At 38.0% G+C, this 12,542-nt stretch overlaps 2 protein-coding genes and 1 long non-coding RNA gene across 5 annotated transcripts in view; 1 reads left to right on the top strand and 2 right to left on the bottom strand.

Moving 5' to 3' along the window:
* tmem198ab (transmembrane protein 198ab) overlaps nucleotides 1–3,914 on the top strand; it is a 36,257-nt gene extending 32,343 nt beyond the window's left edge. For all 3 annotated transcript variants that reach the window (XM_079883402.1, XM_079883403.1, XM_079883401.1), the window contains 2 exons: nucleotides 788–990; nucleotides 1,986–3,914. In XM_079883402.1, the coding sequence (XP_079739528.1) occupies nucleotides 788–990; nucleotides 1,986–2,141 (359 nt within the window). In that variant the 3' untranslated portion in view covers nucleotides 2,142–3,914. The remainder of the gene's footprint in view (nucleotides 1–787; nucleotides 991–1,985) is intronic.
* Nucleotides 3,915–4,036: 122 nt separating this feature from the next.
* Nucleotides 4,037–4,382, bottom strand: LOC307165605. Its single transcript, XR_013822507.1, has 2 exons — nucleotides 4,308–4,382; nucleotides 4,037–4,143 (listed from the first exon to the last, which is right to left on the bottom strand). It is a non-coding gene; the product is annotated as an uncharacterized lncRNA (long non-coding RNA).
* desmb (desmin b) lies at nucleotides 4,383–10,864 on the bottom strand (the record flags this gene model as incomplete). Its single annotated transcript, XM_079883404.1, has 8 exons — nucleotides 10,157–10,864; nucleotides 8,268–8,328; nucleotides 8,094–8,189; nucleotides 6,157–6,318; nucleotides 5,954–6,079; nucleotides 5,644–5,864; nucleotides 5,476–5,519; nucleotides 4,383–4,477 (listed from the first exon to the last, which is right to left on the bottom strand). Exons 1-8 carry the CDS (start codon nucleotides 10,819–10,821, stop codon nucleotides 4,383–4,385), a joined length of 1,470 nt encoding a protein of 489 aa, XP_079739530.1. The 5' UTR covers nucleotides 10,822–10,864.
* Between the last annotated feature and the right edge of the window lie 1,678 nt (nucleotides 10,865–12,542).

The following is a 12,542-nucleotide window of genomic DNA, read 5'->3' as shown; positions in this document are numbered from 1 at the left end:
ACGAGAATACTTTTTGTGCGCAAAAACAAACAAAAATAACGACTTTATTCCACTATTCATTTCCTTCTCTCTGGGCCTCGTAGTGTTTTTGCGCTGCGCGTCTGTGTTGCACGTCAGACGCATCACACACATGACCAGCTTCGGCCAATTGTGAGCCTACGTGGTGACGTGTAACACAGACGCGCAGCGCAAAAACACTACGTGAACCAACTAGAGGCCCAGAGAGAAGGAAATGAATAGTGGAATAAAGTCGTTATTTTTGTTTGTTTTTGCGCTCAAAAAGTATTCTCGTCGCTTGATATACTTAAGATTAAGCCACTGTAGTCACTTGGACTATATTAACGATCTCTTTAATAACTTTTCTGGGCCAGCAAGTTTCGGTCACCTAGCAGCCTATGGAGGAGTGATCAGCTCTCAGATTTAATCAAAAATATCTTAATTTATGTTCCGAAGATGAACGAAGGTCTTACGCGGTTGGAACAACATGAGGGTGAGTAATTACTGACATAATTTTCATTTTTGGGTGAACTAACCCTTTAAGTTATTGAATGGATTGGGAATAATACATCACATGATGACACACCACTGACCACATGTGTGCTGTATTACTACATTTGTGGTGCTTCATTTGTTTGACAATGTTCATTCCCATTCACTTTAGTTGTATAGAAACCAGTAGTTTAGAAATAATTAGTTAGTAGAAATAGTTTTTAATTTTGAGTGAACTGTGCCAATTATATACAAAATGTATGTTACTGTTATGTAATGCACTCTTTCTCTTTTTCAGTGATGATCAGTCGTCAGCAGCGACGAGTTCAGCTCATGCGTATTCGTCAGAAGGAGGAGAGGAGGGAAAGCAGCAGGAAGAAAAAAAAGAAGCAGAAGCAGGACTCACAACACACACATGCCGCCAAAGCCCTGCACCCAGAGCCAGCCTACCGCAGGAAACCCAACCCTATACGACGCTTTGACGGTGATGTACTTTCTCCTGTGAGTCCACACACACACACACCGTCCTATACATGCATACTTGCACAAATTATAGACATATTCTGGAGGGCAGTGTTCGAAATTAATGGGGCTTGGGGTCAAAAAATGTCATAATACCCCCTTAATGAATTCCTTGGGGAATTTTTTCTTTTTTTGTTGCTTGGTTAATTTTTCTAATTATCTGCATGGAGAATTTATTTAAGCCTTTGACGCATACAATCACACCAGTGTATTTAAAACTCTGTGCATCATGTGATCAACTGCTAAATTCAAATCTGCTTTTGTGCTTTGACTGGCGCTAAGCCAGAGAGAGACTTATCGTATATCACAACTGTTCAGTGTTTTCTTGTTAATTTTAGGTTTTGGACATTTACACACATGTACTTGCAAAAAAATTATAGTTTGTAAAATACACGCTGATGTTTATTGAAGCAGAAAATCTATAGGAAATAATTGAACCCCTTTCAAACATAATTTGTCTGTGTTTTATGTTTCAAACGCATTGGGGAGGTAACTATAACATTTATTTTATTCTTCTCCCAGTTCACTGTCCACTTTCATGAATTTCAGGAGAAGTGAATAAATGTATCTGTTGTAAATCTGACAGACTCTGATTCTGTGCATTGCAGCATAAACTAACATGAAGGCACTGGTCAATTAGCATGACCTTAAATGTGTGTAGACAAAATACATTTATTTACATGTATTGTATTAGAAAATCAGAACATTAAAATGAAGTCATCAGTTACTCACCCTCACGTCGTTCCAATCCATAAGACTTTCTTTCAAAATTTGTGACACAAATGAAGATATGTTTTAACTAAAATCTGAGAGATTTCTGCCCCTCCCTTGAAGGTCTGTTCACCCAAAGCTTAAAAATGTTAAGTAAGGTTTAGCTTCTGTTTATGTTCACTGTATAATGTTATTGAATCTATACCTATGATATATAGGCCTATTTATTAATTTTTTTTGTTTGTTTTTTTACTCTTTCGCAGAGCTACATCCAGAGTTTTCGGGACAGACAGGTGGATGGACGAGCTTATCCGGTGGGCGGGCTTATGGCTTCAGGTCACACAAGTGTGGATATGGACTATGACTGTGGCTCTACTGTCCCTCTCACTTCTGGGGTTGGACCACATGTTCGGGTCTGACCACACTCACTTATTCACAAATAAACACATACACAAACGCACACACACAAATCCGGTGCTGACCTGACCCTTGGTCCCGCACGCACAGAGGCTTGGGTCTCCTCACCATTCAGAACCGAACAATTAAAGCACTTCTAACTATAATACTGGACTCATCCTTCTGAGACCATGGTTGTATTAAAGAGCTGCTTTCACACACATAATTACACTAATACACTTTCCCTGAACATGTGCCTGAGATGTGGCATTCTGTTCACCTAATATTGAAACCATTATGAGGTGTTCAAAAAAAAAAAAATTAATCTGGGCTCCATTCTGTCAATTTATTTTCTAAAAACGTCAGCGTGGTGAATTTAGCGTGTTGCCCGTTCATCATTGTTTCACGATATTGCGTTTCCGTTTGTTTGTGACATATTCATCAGTTGGTGCTGAATCTTGTCTTTGTACAATAACGCTGACTCACGTCAAAGTCAGCCGCCCTTCCTCTCATTGTAAAGTCTGTGGACTCCACCAGTCAGTGTCTGTACTGTGAGATCCCGCATTCCCGCCCAGGACTGTACCAAATACTGTTGAGCAGGGGTGCCTTCGAGACACCAGTAAGAAACTCTCTCAGGAGAATGCAACTCCTTAGCCTTGTTTCAGAAAGGCTGTGGGGCAAAGAGCCATATTACTGCTGATCAGAGCCACCTGGTCCACTCTGGGATGCAGAGCTGAACACCTGGTGATAAAACGAACGAGGACAAGTCAAGATGGTGGAAAAAAAAGTGAAGACGTTACTCAGGGACGGCGTGAATGTCATGGAGTATTGGGAGAAGAACTGCAAAGGACAAGGACACAGAATGATGATGCAAAAATGATGATGATGTCCCCTCTGAGGCAAGTGCAAAAGGGATGTCACCATGACTGTTCAGTTACTGCTGTGTATAAAACTAGTTTGCAGTGCCATACAAGTGAACATTTATGGTGTCCAGGAGGACAACATCCTTCTAAAAAGACCCCCGCAATCCCTTGGGGCAAACTGCATGACATAAACACCCCAATTTTCTTTTAACAATGTTCATTTTTCATGTTCATCCTCATACAAATAATTGAAATGAGCAGTTTCTGCCATGGTGTCTCTCTCTCTCACTTAAATTCTGCAAAGCAGAAAAGTCTATGTTATGTACATATATTGCACATTTAGTATATCCATTTCAACATGGCCTCTCATATTTATTAGATATTGGTTTAATTCTAATTAATTGTTTTTCAAGGGATGTTGAGTCCCGACAGGTGAATGGATGGTGGTATTTATTAGTTTGTTTAATTTGTTTGTCATGTTTTCTTTATTACTTACTTTCTGATAACGGAGCATAGTCTTAAAGACTAAAAGTCCTCATGCAATGAAACCTTTGACAATCTGACATCAACTTTTCTTTAACACTGTACAACAGCATGTGTTTGTATGGGCCTGGTTATTATAGTAAAGTTTGTGAATTCACTGTCTCTTGTGGTCGATGATTTATTTGTCTAGGTGCATTCTTATACTATGTAAAGGTGAACAGACACACAAACAGAAAGATTACATAATACAATGTGTTGGTTTAGGTATCTTTAGTTTATTTTTTTTAATGCTTGGTACCATCACAATTTTCTCCATTTTGCTGTCTTCCACCTCTCTTCATTTGCTGCACTCACACCTCCTTTAATATTTCTCTCATTCTTTTTACTTTATTTGAAATTTAAAGATTAATCTACCTTACATCATTCAAAATTGACATACTGGAATTTTTATTAAAAATATAGATTTGAAAAGAAAGTGATCTCTCTCTTCTCCCACTCATGCAGATGTGCTCGTATCACTTTTAGGATGTAAAGGGAAAAAAAGTACAGAATATGAATAACTGTCCTAGTGGTTGTATTTTTGTCTTTGTTTGAAAATGTTTTTTTATTTTTTTAGTTGAGGCTCTTCGTCCAAGGTTTACATGATGTCCTGCTGGTGCTGTGTAGATTCGCTCACCACCTGTAGGGGGCAGTAGACTTATTTCAATTCAAAGACATCTCTTCCTGTCATCAGGCTTCTGCAATGAATGTTACTTTATTGAGTGATTTACAATATCCAAGTACTTTAATCAAATATTTTTAGTTTTATTAGACCATTTTGAACACAAAACTATTTGACCGCACCTAAGGTGAAGCTGATTTTGCATATGATGTTATGAGGAGAATGAACTGAAATGTGTGAATGTGTGCGCGCATGCATCACACCTCTCCGTCACGCGTCTCAATGGTCTTGATCAGGACCGTTTTCTTTGAGTGCATTTCAGATGCTCTCTGTTGGTGCTCTGGACTCGTCTCTGTTGAAAATGACAATAATAAACACATATACACTACCATTCAAAAGTTAGGGGTTAGTAAGATGTTTTTGAAAAAGGTCTCATGCTCAACAATGCTTCATTTATTTGATCAAAAATACAGAAAAGGGGGAAATATTAAGTGTTCTTAAAATTTTAAATAAGTTTTTCTAAAATATATTTAAAAATGTAATTTATTCCTGTGATTGCAAGGCTGAATCAGCATCATTCCAGTCTTCAGTGTCACATGATTCTTCAGAAACCATTCTAATAAACTGATCTGCTGCTCAAGGAACGTTCCAGTATCACTTCACAATAAAGTCCTATTACCGGTAGTTAACATTGAGTACATTAACTATATATTTGATACAGTTTTTATTAATCTTTGTTAACGTTAGTTAATAACATAGCCTACAACTGTTCATAGTTCATGATAGCTCAGGTCCATTAAATAATATTAACAGATACAGGATTTGGTTTTAATAATGCATTCGTAAATTATAAAATTAACATTGACTAAGATAAAAAAACTAGAAGTAGTTTACATTGTTATTTCATGTTAACCGATGTAGTTTACTGATGTTAACAAATGGAAAGTTACCAATATTTCATCTTATCAATGTTGAAAACAGTTGTGCAACTTAATATTTTTGTGGAAACTGTGATACTCTTTTTCAGGATTCTTTAATGAATATAAAGTTCATAAGAACAGCATTTATTTGAAAGTTTTCTTTAGTATAAAAGTATTACTTCTTAAAAATGTTTTACTGATGCCCTAACATTTTTACATATATGCTAAATATATTAACATTAAATTAAATCATACTAACTCTATTTAACACTCATTTTCTGTTTAAATTGACTCCATAATTAAACAGAGTCTTCAAAGAAAATCATACACAAGGCATCACAAATTGCATTAAGTCAGGTACAACGCCACCCTGTGGCCTCTGAGGAAACACATACAAAGATTTCTACTTAAAACAAGGTTTTCATCTTACCTCTAAAGCTTAGAGTGGAATACGCCTGCATGGGCATCACAATCCTTTAACGTGGGAGTGGAAGGATGATGAAAAAACAAGTAAGGAAAAGCCATCAGAATAAGCAGAAAGGATGGAGTATGTTAAAAACAACAAAAACACATCTGTTTGAGTCCCTGTCCTTTGTACCTGCTCTCCTCTCCTTCCAGCAGCTTCCTATAGGTGGCGATCTCCACATCCAGGGCCATCTTAATGTTGAGCAGGTCCTGATATTCTCTCAGGTGACGTGCCATCTCATCCTTCATGTTAGAGATCTCCGCCTCCAGCCTGGCGATGGTGTCCTGGAAAGAGCCGGCCTCACGACCGTGGCGATCCTCCATATCTCTCATCTGCCTCAGGAGAGACTCGTTCTACAGAGTGAGAGAGAAAGAGATGAATGACGCGTGAAGAAAGACAAAAGAACAGAGCAATCCACATCAGATAGAACAGACAAACGCACAGTGCCCTTGAGGGAATCGATCTCACAGGTGTAGGACTGGATCTGGTGTCTGAACTCCATGCTCTCCAGCTTGGATTGTTTGAGAGCCTCGTTGTTCTTGCTCACTGCCTGGTTAAGGTCTGACACCTGATGGTGAAAAAAAAAAACACAAAGGTCAAAGATCAGCAGGTTCTCCTTTCACTTCTCTCTTTCTTCTGTCTCACCTTTGACTTGTACCAGTCCTCGGCTTCTGCGATGTTCTTTGCAGCGATGCCCTCATACTGAGCACGGATGTCCCTCAGGGCAGCGGTCAGGTCTGGTTTGGACATGTCCATCTGGATCTGGACTTGGGTCTCTTGCATCTGGGCCTGCAACTCACGGATTTCCTACACACAGAGGGAAAAAAGGCTTGTGTGTATGTGATTGTGCTTGTTCTAATAAAGCAGCACGGCAGTGTTGATACTGGCAGGACTAAACTCAAACATCCACACGCACCTGGCCCTGAAGCTGAGGCCTGTCATACTGTGTTTCAAAGTATCTTATAGGAACAGATGCAGCTCTAATAGAGCTCTGAGATTCACTCAGCTCAGCAGTGTTGGGGAAGCTACTTTACTTTGAAGCTTTAAGCTAATTTAAAGCTATATGCTCAACAACGTAAAAACATGCATGGACACAATAAGCTAGGGTTGCCAACCGTTCCGTATAATACGGAATCGTTCCGTATTTGACACATAAAAGTCTTGTTCCGTATTGAACTGATACGGAACGCACTTTGTTCCGTATTTTTGAGAATCAATTCAGTGCAAATCCATTACAGACACATACTAATACTAATTTCTCCCTCTGTTTGTCTATGATCAGCGTAGCGTTTTTAACATCTTGGAACATCATCAGAGAATGCCCTTTTAATTGGTCGTGGAAATGTAAAAATCACTACCTCCGAGCAGCCGGCGAAAAAGAAAAGAGCACAAAAATATAGAATTGAATGGGAAAATGACTACCCATGGCTGGAATGCGTGAGGGAATACTGTTGTGTTTATTTTTCTTCAAATGCAGTCTAAGCCAATGAGTTTTGAATGTTATATGTTGTATTTGTTTAAGTTAAAAATAAAACGTATTAGGCAACCCTACAATAAGCGCATTGTATCATGATGATTACAGTAATTTAATGTGGGTCCTTTATCTGGTACAAAATAGGTACATTTATATGAAATACAAATAAAATAAAATGTACACTACCATTCAAAAGTATTTTAAAGAAATAATTAGCCTACTTTTTATAATTAAACTGGTCGAGTGGCAGTAAAGACATTTATAATGTTACAAAATGTTTATTTTTCCAATAAATGCTGTTCTTTTCGACTTCAAATTCAGACAAAATATCACAAAAATTGACAAAAATAAGAAATGTTTCTTGAGCACCAAATCAGCATATTAGAACGATTTCTGAAGGATCATGTGACACTGAAGACTGGAGTGACGATGCTGAAAATTCAGCTTGGCCATCACAGTAATAAATGACACAAAATATATTAAAATAGTATTTTAAATTGTAATAATAGTTCACAGAATTACTGATTTTACTGTATTTTTGATTCAATAAATCCATCCTTGGTGAGCATAAAAAAGACTTCTTTCAAAAACGTTAAGAAATCGTACTGACCCTAAAGTTTTGAACAGTAAAATATAGTGACAAACAGCAGAATTTAACCAAATATTGCACTACAAAAAAGTTGTAAATGCAGACAAGGCCTTAAGTAAAAGGACTAAAATGGATCAGTGAATCATGTTTTGAAGAGATGCATATGCATGAGCTGTCTGACACACTTAAAATACACCAAAAAATAACTGATAAATATCAGTTTGTATGAGACAAATGACTATCTTCTCACTTCCCAATACTACATATAAATCAGTGAATCATTTATTTTTTAAATGAGCACAATATAGTTTGTATGAGACAGAGGACACAAAATGCTATATTTTAGCTGACTTACCTGGAGGCTGTGTTTGTGTGGCGAACAACAACGTTTTATCCCTCAACACAGTCCTTGTTGTAAAAAGGTTTGTTACTAAAAAAGCTACAATATTAGTTTGTGTGTGCACCATTAAGTCAAATTGGCACAGACAAAATAAATGAAAAGTCTTTAAATGTGCTGACCTCCTCGTGGATCTTCTTGAGGAAGGCGATCTCTTCCTGGAGAGTCTCTATGCGTCTTTCCAGATCCAGGCGGGCCAAAGTGGCGGCATCCACGTCCTGAGAGTCGATGTGATACCAAAATAAATCTATGCCACATTTTAATGTTCATTAATAAAACCAATTTAGGGGACTCACTGCTCTGAAAGCGGACAGAGTATTCTCTGCCTCCTCCCTCAGTGCAATCTCCTCCTGAAGCCTGGCAAGAAGAAAAGGGGGAATGGGAGTTGTGTATGTCATATTTATTACAACCAGCTTCTTTCCTTTCCTTTTATAGACCGAAGGTGCACAACAACTTCACACACATGCTCTTCGCGCTGGAAGGTGGAGTGGGGCCAACACTTTTAGCCTGACTAACTCCTGAATAGGAATTAATGCTAGGCTATTGTAAACAACATGTTTGAGAGGACAATAGCTTCCTTTATAAAGGCAGTTTCTTTAAGCCTTTAATAACCTCTCAAGGTCTGATACAGCATTTTATTTAGCTCATAATTAAATTGTTGACCGGATGAAGTAATGTTTAAATTATTTCTTAGCTTGGTCACTGCAGAGAGAGGCAATTTGAAACTCTTTTCAGCATTAAATAAAGAACACATCAGAACAATTCAGTGATATGGTCTCTCGGCCTGATTTATCAAACCCATTATATAAATATTCTGCCTGTATTTTGAGAAGACTGTCATATTAACCCCTCCAACAGTTACATATAGCCTACTTATTCTGGAAAAAAAATGTAATTTTAGGGGAGAAAAGTCCCTTCTCCCTATTCTCAGCTTATAGAGATATTTCATGAGATAAAGTGCATGCTTTAATATGGCATAAGCTTTACAACCTCAATAATACATTGGTTTAAATATAAACTGACATTCTCAATTGACAAAACAATTTTCATTTTAACTGGTTATTTTTCTTTCCTCCAGTTGTTAAATAGTTCACACGATCTTATGCTCTTTTTGCTGTGATTTAGTCTTCATGTTGTGTTATCGGTGAATGTGATGTTTGTATTCCTCTCATATTATGTTACCTTCAACCTGATCTCATGAGAAAACATAACTATTTTACAAGGTACCAATTTCGTATGAACTTGATTTGTACAAGGTACAATTTTTTTTTTAACTCAGAAAGAAGGTATGAGAGTGTGCTGTTGTCTTATGAGTGTTTATAAGATGTTTGTGACAGGGAGAGATCATGTTCATTTCTCTGTTGGCTCTGAAAGACTCTAGATTGTTATGTAAAGCACTGTGTTTCTAAATATGAAGCTCAAGTGTGGATTGACAGCTTCACTACCACAAAGAATACATGCATAACATTTGCATAAAGTTTTTTTTTTTTTTTTTTTTTTTTTACAAAATAGCATGTTTTTCAACTGTATCCTTTCAAACAGAAACTAGCATTTTATTCCATTTTTAAATGCTTAAACCAGCCCAAGCTGGTTTACTGGTCTTGGATGGTTTAAGATGGTCTCCCAGCCTGGCTAAGATGGTCTTCAGCTGGTCTAGTTGGACTCTGGCTGACACTCTTAAAAATTATGGTTAATGTATTGTCATCTGTGGCTCCATAAAGAATCTTAAAGGGTTAGTTCACCCAAAAAATGAAACTTCATTTATTAATTGCTCACCCTCATGTCGTAAGACTTTCGTTCATCTTCGAAACACAAAGGAAGATCTTTTTAATGAAATCTGAGAGCTTTCTGACCCGCCATTGACACCCTACGCAATTACCACTTTCAAGCGCCAGAAAAGTAGTAAAGACATGATCCATGTGACTCCAGTGGTTTAAACTTAATTTAATAAAGCAAAGTGAGTGCTTTATTTGCAAAAAAAAAAAAATGTACCACTTTATTTACTAAATATTAATCTCCAACGCGCGTTCACAGGAGCAGTCGAGAGCAGTCAACTGGTTTCTCACAGCCTGACTAGCTGAAATGTCCCATCTAAAACCAGCCTGAAGACTGGGAGACTGTTAAACCAACTTAGGCTGGTTTAAGATGTTTGTTTGTTTTCCAGTGGAGGATTCACGCGTCTTACCTGATTTTCAGTTTCTGCAGGTCATCTGCCAAGTTGTCCCGCTCCACCTCCACACGTGATCTGTGATTGGTCACCACTTCGATCTCTCTCCTCAGCTCCCTCATCTCATCCTCGTACAGGTCGGCGATGCGCGTGGGCTCCCTCCCCCTCAAACGCTCCACCTCAACCACCAGCCCCTGATTCTGCTGCTCCAGCATGCGAACCTTCTCGATGTAGCTGGCAAATCGGTCGTTCAGGTGCTGAAGCTCAGCCTTCTCATTAGTGCGTGTGTGGAGAAACTCCTGGTTGAGCGCGTCTGCCAGGCTGAAGTCCAGCGTCTCACCCATCCCGCCATAGGAGCGGGTATAGCCCGCTGATAAGTTGGGCATACTGTAGGAGGAGGCTCGATAATTGGAGAATCCAGGAGAGGAAGTGGAGGTCTTGGAGAGCTCGTAGACTCTGGAGCTGACCCTAGAGTTGCCGGACCCCCCGGTGGAGGCTCGGCCAAACGTAGAACGGGACATTGGTGGCGTCATGTAGCCGGGACTGCCAAACATGCGACGGTATGAAGAGGCTGAGGAGGAGGCATAAGAGTGGCTCATGTTGGAGCACAAGAAGGACAGACCAGATGAATACAAACAGCCTCCGGAGAGGACAGAGACAGAATGAGCGCATGACATGATCATCTGTGGCTATTTGTAGGCTTCAGCCCCCTCCCTCCCTCCCCAACTACCCCAAAATCCTTCAGCCCCACTCTCACTCTCCCATCCTACCCCTTAATTATCTCTATACCTCTTTCACTTACTGTCCAGCTGTCCCAACTCTTGGAACAAGAATACTGAGTATGAAGTGAGAGAGAGAACCAATTGTGCCCCTCATCACAGTTGTGGACTCTGGTGCAAACCTGCAATCTTGGGAAATGACTAAATGACAAGCACATGTTTTTCACCTTTTTCTAATTAAAAGGATAGATCAACCAAAATGAAAATGGTTTCATCATTTACTCACTTACTAATCTTATGTGAAATACAAAACAAGATATTTTGAGAAATTTATTGGTGTTTGTTGTCGTTGTTTTGGACCCCATTAACTTTCATTGTATGGGCCAGGGTTATTATAGGTAACTTAAAATAAAAATAAAAATAAAACCATAAAAAATTCCATTACTTGAAATAAAATAAACTTTAACAAAAAAAAAAAAAAAAAAATTTTTTTTTATTTAATTTCAGTTAGTTGCGCTGGCAGCATTACTCAATTTCGATTTTCAAAAACTTTTTAAAAACTATAAAAAAAAAAAAAAAAAAATGACAAAACACATAACAAAAATACCAAAACTTGAACTAAAAATAAAATGAAAATGGAAAATATTTCGAATAAAAAAAAAAAATCTAAATATTAATAAAAACTATAATAGCATATCAATAATAATAAAATAACACTTATTTTCTTTTCCAGAAAGTAATACAGGTTTGGAATGACATGAGGGTGTAATGAGAACAGTTTTTTCCTTTTTTGAGAGAACTGTTCCTTTAAGCTCAAAAGCAAAGGGCGACTTTAAGTATAAAAATCATTCCTCAAATGTGTACCATTTATTGATTGGAAAAAATGAAAGAGCATTTACATTGGGATTCCTTAAATTGCCACAATGATGTCACTGCATTGCTCTGCCGTTTGCAAATGCCCTGATCACAGCTTGAGAAAATGTCACATGCACAAAGCTGGTAAACAGATGATCACAGATCGAGCAGAAGGTTTATCTAAGCTGCCTTAAAAAGGAAAGGCATGAACTGGAGAGCAGGGGATGTACGACTGTGTGCCTTCTCTGGAAACGGCAGAAGAGATGATCCTGTCCTCCAGCATTGGTAAATGCATTGTGTCATTATTGGATAATGTCATTTGCCATGTCACTACTGTGTACCTTCTCTGGAAATGGCAGAATAGATGATCCTTTCCTCCTGATAATGTCATTTGCCATGTCACTATACTGAAGGAGAACAGTTTTAAGATGTTTCAACACAACACACCCTTGTTACCGAGTTCATTTGATTTAGAGACCATGGTGGCCAATAATACTATAAACCAAGGGTATTTCGTCTTTATCAATGCCATGTACTCCTTAGAGGATGAGAGGGAGCGCAGGGATTCCCTGCTACATACTGTATAAAATTGAGTGTTGCATTTAATGTCTTTCTCATATTCGCATCTAGTATCATATTAATGCATTTAAATTATTCATAGCCTACATTGCAAAGCCATTAAAATAATCATTAGTACATTTTAGTTTTATGTATAACTTTACCTTAACGTCTGCTTAGTTAACTAATTGTTTTATTCTTTTCCTTCACATTTTCATTATTTCACAAAATAATTGGAGTTGTGGACCCCCTATTAAAGACCCCTGTTTTAG

The sequence above is a fragment of the Squalius cephalus genome (assembly GCF_949319135.1).
Source record: "Squalius cephalus genome assembly, chromosome: 10".
Lineage (NCBI taxonomy): Eukaryota > Metazoa > Chordata > Actinopteri > Cypriniformes > Leuciscidae > Squalius > Squalius cephalus.
The sequence above is the reverse complement of the archived record's forward strand: the minus strand, read 5'-3'. Positions and strand labels throughout refer to the sequence as shown.